Genomic DNA, 6,476 nt, shown 5'->3' with positions numbered 1-6,476 from the left:
GCGGAGCAGGGCGCCACCGGAGCCTGTAGCCCGTGGAGGAGTGAATGCCCATGCTAGAGCAGGTTGGCTGGCGGGACTTTTGAGATGCTGCGGGGGACTTATACTGGAGCAGTTTCCCCAAAAGGACTGCACCCCAGACTCACGAGGGGTGGGCTGCCCCTCATGAGGTGTCTCACGTCAGGCAGTTTGTGATGAATTGCCCTTCGTGGGACGACTCACGCTGGAGAAGAAAGCACGAAGCTTGTCTCTCGTGAGAGGGACCCCACAATGACCCTGGGGAAGAGTGAAAAGTCCTCCTCCAGAGTGAAGAAGAAGTGGTGGAACCAACATCGGATGAACTGACCGTAAACCCCCTTCCCTGTCCCCCTGCACTGCTCAGGGGGAGGAGGTGGAGAAACCGGGATTGATGTTGAGCCCGGGAAGAAGGGAAGGATGGGGGGAAGGTGCTTCTGCTTTTAAGATCTGTTTTGTGGGGTTTTTTTCTCTTACTTCTCACTACTCCTCTCTTATTTATTCTCTAAATAAATGTAATTAATTTCCCCAAAATCAAGTCTGTTTTGCCCGGGACGGTAAATGAAAGTGATCTCCCTGTCCTTATCTCAAACCTTGAACCCTTTGAAATATTTTCTCCCCCGGTATAGAAGGAGAAGGGGGAGTGAGAGAGCGGCTGGGTGGGGAACCGGCGGGGTAAAACTGTGTACCCCTCGGTAAAGAAGGAGAAGGGGGGGTGGGAGAGGGGCTGTGTGGGTACCTGGCTGCCGGTCAGGGTCAAACCACGACAAGTGTTTTGAAATCTTGAGGTCCGAAGGGAAGAAAAATCTCCATTTTCTTGTTAATAACACGACTTTTCTATGGAAGTTATGTGGAAAAGCATGTGATGGAAATGTCGCACTAAGCTACAAGAGGTTTACTTTGAAAAAAGTCCTAGAAGTTTGGGTTCTTGGTTCTGCTCCCAGTTAGTCTGATGACATGATGCAGCTAGAGCAGCTTGGCTGACAGACCATGGCTGAACCAGTCACTTCACGTGTCAGGGGTTGGAAGAGACCTTGAAAGATCACCTAGTCCAACTCGCCCTGCAACCACAGTTCTGATCACAGACTACGTTCCTGCTGTGTCCTCATCTTGCATCTCCACATAAATCCCTTCCTTCATGCGAAGACACTGGACAAAGGACCTGGAAGGGCATCTTCCTAGAGAGGAAAGAGCTGCCACTGGAGGAAAACACAGCTCTGATGGTGCAAAGCAAGGGAAGCATCCTCACGACAGGTGCAGTCAGTCTCTTCTTGCATGTCTATGTCCAAGTACACTGACAGACCTGGGGAGCACCAGCTCCCACTCTGGCAACTGCCTGGGTGCCCCCTGCCCTTTGCTCGGGCACGACGAGAAACCCCAGGAGAGGTGCTTCCGGGGTTTGAACCCACCCCGCCAGCAACTAAACACCATGTAGCCACTGGCTCACTCCTACCCCTCTCCAACTCAGTGGGATGGGGAGGAGAAAATATAACAAAGGGCTCAAGGGTTGAGACTAAGGACAGGGAGGGCTCAGGCACCAGTTACAGTCACAGGCAAAAAACAGAGTTGACTTGGGGAAAAAAAAAATCAATTTGATTTAAACAACAAAACCACCGCCTATTTACCAATTAGATCAGACTAGGATAATGAGAAATACAACCAGACCTTAATAAGAGCACCTTCTTCTCAACCCTTCTTTTCTTCCTGGGCTCAGCTGTGCTCCCAATCCCTCTCTCTCTCAAGGAGCGCAGAGGGATTGGGAATGGAGTTTGCAGCCAGTTCACCATGCATGGTCTCTGCCAGTCCTTCCTGATCAGGGAAAGGACTCTCCACATGCTTTTCCTGCTCCAACGTGGCATCCCTCCCACAGGAGACAGTCCTCTATGAACTTCTTCAGTGTGAGTCCTTCCCATGAGGCTGCAGTTCCTCACGAACTACTGTAGTGTGGGTCCCTTCTGCGGTGCGCAGTCCTACCAGCAATGGACTGTTCCAGCACAGGCTGCCCTCCGAGTCATGGCCTTCTTCAGGTGCAATCCCCTGCTCTGGCATGGGGTCCTCCATGGGCTGCAGGTGGGCATCTGCTCTACCTTTAACCCCTATGGGCTGCAGAGGGTCAGCCTGCCGTACCGGGGGCTGCCGAGGACCGCCCTGCCGTACCGCCATGGGCTGCAGGGGAACCTCTGCCCTGGCACACCTCTTCCCCTCCTTCCTCACTGACCTTGGTGTCCGCAGGGTTGTTCCTCTCACATCATAGAATAGAATAGAATCATAGAATAGTTTCAGTTGGAAGAGACCTTGAAGATCATTGAGTCCAGCCTTTGACCCCGCCCTATCACCCGACTAAACTATGTCCCCAAATGCAACATCCACCTGTCTCTTAATCACTTCCAGGGATGGTGACTCAACCACCTCCTACTCCTCTCCAAACAAACCAACAAAAACCCCTAAATATCATCCAGCACATTTTCCACTCTTATTTATTGCAGAGGTGCTGGTTGGGTATGACTTGCAGCCAGAGAAGCCTCTAGATGCTTCTCACAGGACCCATCTCCATAATCCTGTCACTACCAAAACTCCACCAGACACAAACTCAACACAGGCACGCCAGAGAAGATAGCTTAAAACTTTCAGGCAAATGGAGAGAAACCTATATGCCGTCGCCTGTGCCAAAAAAATCCCATCTGTGTTTTCTCTACAGAGCAATTCGTCATGCTATTTGAAAATGTCTAAGTAGTAATCCTAAGCCCTGCCTACACTAGATTCACTTGCTAGGTTAAATATCCTTTGTTCACCAAAAGAAATCACAAAACACTTCATATCTCTGAGTACAACTCTCCCTGCAATGGGGCTGAGAGCTGTTTGGATGTGGCCCCACGGGATAAGGCCATCTCTTGCTGTGCCATTTAATTCTCTGGCCAGCTCAGGCAGTTGTGGAGAGAGACCACAGGGGAACCCAGTGGTGATATGGCCATGCCTCCAAGTCTCGTGGCAATCATATCATATTCAGATCACGCTGGTGGTGAGTACCTCAATTTTTCCTGCCTCTCTGTTGACAAATTTGTGTAGAATCCCTGTTCAAAGTGTCGAATGCAGCAGACACCTCATCTCATTTATTCCAGTTGATCTTTTTACATGCTTCAAGCGTGCATTTAAGTCCTTTGCTGAGCTCGTGCTAGGGGAGTTGTATAAATGCCATATTTGAAAGAAAAAAAAATCATAAAAGAATCAGGCCTTTTTAATGTACTGCAAAAAAAATTGTCAAAGAAATGATCAGGGGAAGTCATCAAGATGATAGAAGGGAGGAACAAACCAACAAATTTGGCTGCAAAACGCAACTTGATAAAGAGGCTCCCAGGGTTCTTCCAGCAGAGTCTATCAAAGAATGCAACAGAGAGAGAAACCTTTCTAAGTGCAGAGTTTGGGCATGTGATCAGCACACACAATATCATTTATTGCTCTGCTCAGTTAAAAGAAACACCATGCTCACATTATAGTTCAAGATTTTCTTTAAGCAAAGGTATATCATTAGCCAAACAAGCACACATAGGCTGCCAGGTGAAACATAGGTATGCATGTGCTAAGAACAAGAACCACACTTGTTGCCATATTAACACTGAATGTCTCGATTTCTAAACTTCCATGTACATGTCACAGTGTCAAAGTATTTTCCACACAAAGTATTTCTTCTTTCTTTTTTTTTTCCTAAGTTATGACAGAAGACCAACTTTAAAGTCACCTTCTGAAACAAGTATCAGATTTCTCCCCAGAGCCAAGAGACTGCACTTTCCTGACTGCACCTTCAGAGTGTTTCTGAAATGGTGGCTTTATATGGTTAACGAAGGAAAATAAAAGCCATATGTTTTATTCATCATAACTTTAAGAGATACATTATTTCAAGGAACTAGAATGAAACTGTCATCAAAAAGTCAACCCTTTGTGAGAAAAGACTGGTATTAAATGCCAGAAATTGACCTAAGGGTAACACACAGAAAGCAGGGCTGAACTGATCTGCTCCATCTCCTGCTCCAAGGCAGCATCAGACGGATCCAAACCATTTCTGACAGACACCCAGACACCCCTGGCTGGTGGATACTCTGCAGCTCCCCAGGCAATCTGCTTTAGTGCTTCTCTGTCCTCACCGACAGGAAGGGGATCCCTTATGGCATATTCAGACTGTCGCTTCTTGCCCTTTTCACAGCATCTATGAAAAGCACTGCGCAGCCCTCGGGCTCACAAGTGCCATTTAGGTGCCTATGCCTCCCTTCTGACTTGTAGAATGAGCGCCTGCATTTTCCCTCAGCTTTCCTGGCAGGAACCATGCTATCTCCATCTGCAGACATCATAGAATCATATCAGCTGGAAGAGACCTAGATCATCGAGTCCAGCCTTTGTCCCAGCCCTATCAACCTCCTAAATGATTCCCCCCAGCAGAACATCCACCCATCTCTTAAACACCTCCAGGGACGGTGACTCAACCCCCTCTCGGCCCAGCCTGTTCCAATGGCCCACAACCCTTTCAGTAAAGAAATTCTTCCTCATATCTAACCTGAACCTCCCCTGACGTAATTTAAATCCATTCCCCTTCATCCTATCAGTCTCCACTAGGGAGAATAGGCCAACCTCCGCCTCCCTACAACCTCCCTTCAGGTAGCTGCAGAGAGCGATGAGGTCTCCCCTCAATCTCCTCTTCTCTAGGCTAAACAGCCCCAGATCTCTCAGTCTTTCCTCATAAGACTTATGTTCTAAGCCCTTTACCAGCTTGGCAGCCCGTCTCTGTACCCTCTCCAGCACCTCAATGTCCCTCTTGTAGTGAGGAGCCCAAAACTGGGCACAGTGCTAGAGGTGTGGCCTCACCAAAGTCGAGTACAGGGGCATGATCACCTCCCTGCTCCTGCTGACAGCACCATTCCTGACACAGCCCAGAATGCTGTTGGCCTTCTGGGCACACTGCTGGCTCATCGTTGCTCCTCTGCCCTGGGCTTGCACATCATTACGTATTCACAGACCATAAATGTTGGGATTTTCTCAGTCACCCTGGGGGAATCATTTGAACTAAAGGCCCCTGGTGACACTCCCCTCAGTTTATAAAACCTTGGTTTCTGTTGCAGTAGGAACAGGGAATTTTTGCTTTATTCTCCTCCCAACAGTTTATACATAAAAATACGCTGGCTACCCTCACCCTCTAGGTGCTTAAGCAAATGCTGAGAAAGCTCACCACTCACCAAACATTGAGAGAAGCCCACAGGCAAACCAGACAACCAGGGAGAAACCCACGCTGCCAGAGTTTTTCAGTACTCCTTTTGGGGAGATAAAGATTCCACTGCCAACCATGCTGCCGATGAGGAGCGCAAAAGCCCGCAGCAAAGTTATCTTTTTCCTCAGAAAGACGGCCTCCTCTTTTTTCTCGTCTTTCCCCATGGCTTCCTTCTAATCCCAGGGGAAGGTCATGCATTCAGGAGCTATGGTGTCCCAAGTGTCCTCAAGGCTCACCTGTAAGATGAGGAAAGAGTTAAGAATTTAGGGCTGCTCTTTTCTGGATAAGATTTTTTGCAGAAACCTGTCAAGGTCTGTTGAGTCTGTTCTCCTCAGCCGTTGGATGCACCAGTCAAACCACAGGTTCATCTAACACACTCAGTATCATCTCTCACATCGGTGCATCTCCTGAAAGGGACTTTAAGTGCTTTCTCACCTTTTCTGCCACAGAGCATTCCAAGTTGCATGTCACACTTCAGGATATGATTTCCAAATTCAGGTTTGATGCCCGATTGGAACTGGTGAGGTTATGGGTATTTTAATGGGACCTAATTTGAGGGAATATTGACACCAGCATGATGGCAGAAAGCAGATTTCAAGTTGCAAGTCTAATAATGAAGATCTTGAGAACCTTTGAAATCAACTTTTTTTTCTTGGTTTTGTTTTTGGGGTTTTTTTTTGAGGACCAGAGAGCTCTGATAATTAGAGTACACGGATGGCTTAAGGTTTTTTAACTTCCTATCCATCCTTGCTGAATGAGCAAACTCTGATTTTCTCACTAGGGCCTCACTTTATCAGTGTTTCTTAATATACTGTCAAGTCTTTTTGCTATCAGAACATTGAAGAGCCAAGAAGTGCTGTTACAGTTCCAAGAAGGAGCAGATTCATTAATGTCAGACATGTAATTTCTTCTATTAATATAAAAACTTTCTTGGCAATAACAGCAAGAGTGAGGTTCTTCCTCGAAAAGAGGGAACTTCAGACACTCCAGGGATCACACGCGCTGACCTAGATGTAGTTCCCTCATGCTGCAGTAACCTCCTACTTCACTGTCTTCTCTCTCCAGTCTCTCTCAGTTCTAGGCTGGCACCTTCATCAAAAAACTCCTCTGCTTAGGTATGCAAGATGAATTGACACCAGTTACTACAGTCCAATTTGCTAGAGTAAACCTGTTTGTAGTTTTCCTAGAAGCAAGCTAGACATTTTACACT

General features: G+C 47.4%; 1 protein-coding gene across 1 annotated transcript in view; it reads right to left on the bottom strand.

Annotated features, from left to right (window-relative positions):
* LOC104274091 (cystine/glutamate transporter-like) overlaps positions 1 to 5,430 on the bottom strand; it is an 18,796-nt gene extending 13,366 nt beyond the window's left edge. The window contains exon 1 of the mRNA XM_009869618.1: positions 5,235 to 5,430. Within this exon, the coding sequence (XP_009867920.1) occupies positions 5,235 to 5,430 (196 nt within the window). The remainder of the gene's footprint in view (positions 1 to 5,234) is intronic.
* Positions 5,431 to 6,476: the final 1,046 nt, after the last annotated feature.

The sequence above is a fragment of the Apaloderma vittatum genome, unplaced genomic scaffold (assembly GCF_000703405.1).
Source record: "Apaloderma vittatum isolate BGI_N311 unplaced genomic scaffold, ASM70340v1 scaffold14305, whole genome shotgun sequence".
NCBI lineage: Eukaryota > Metazoa > Chordata > Aves > Trogoniformes > Trogonidae > Apaloderma > Apaloderma vittatum.
Note: the sequence above shows the minus strand (reverse complement) of the source record. Positions and strands in the feature narration are given on the sequence as shown.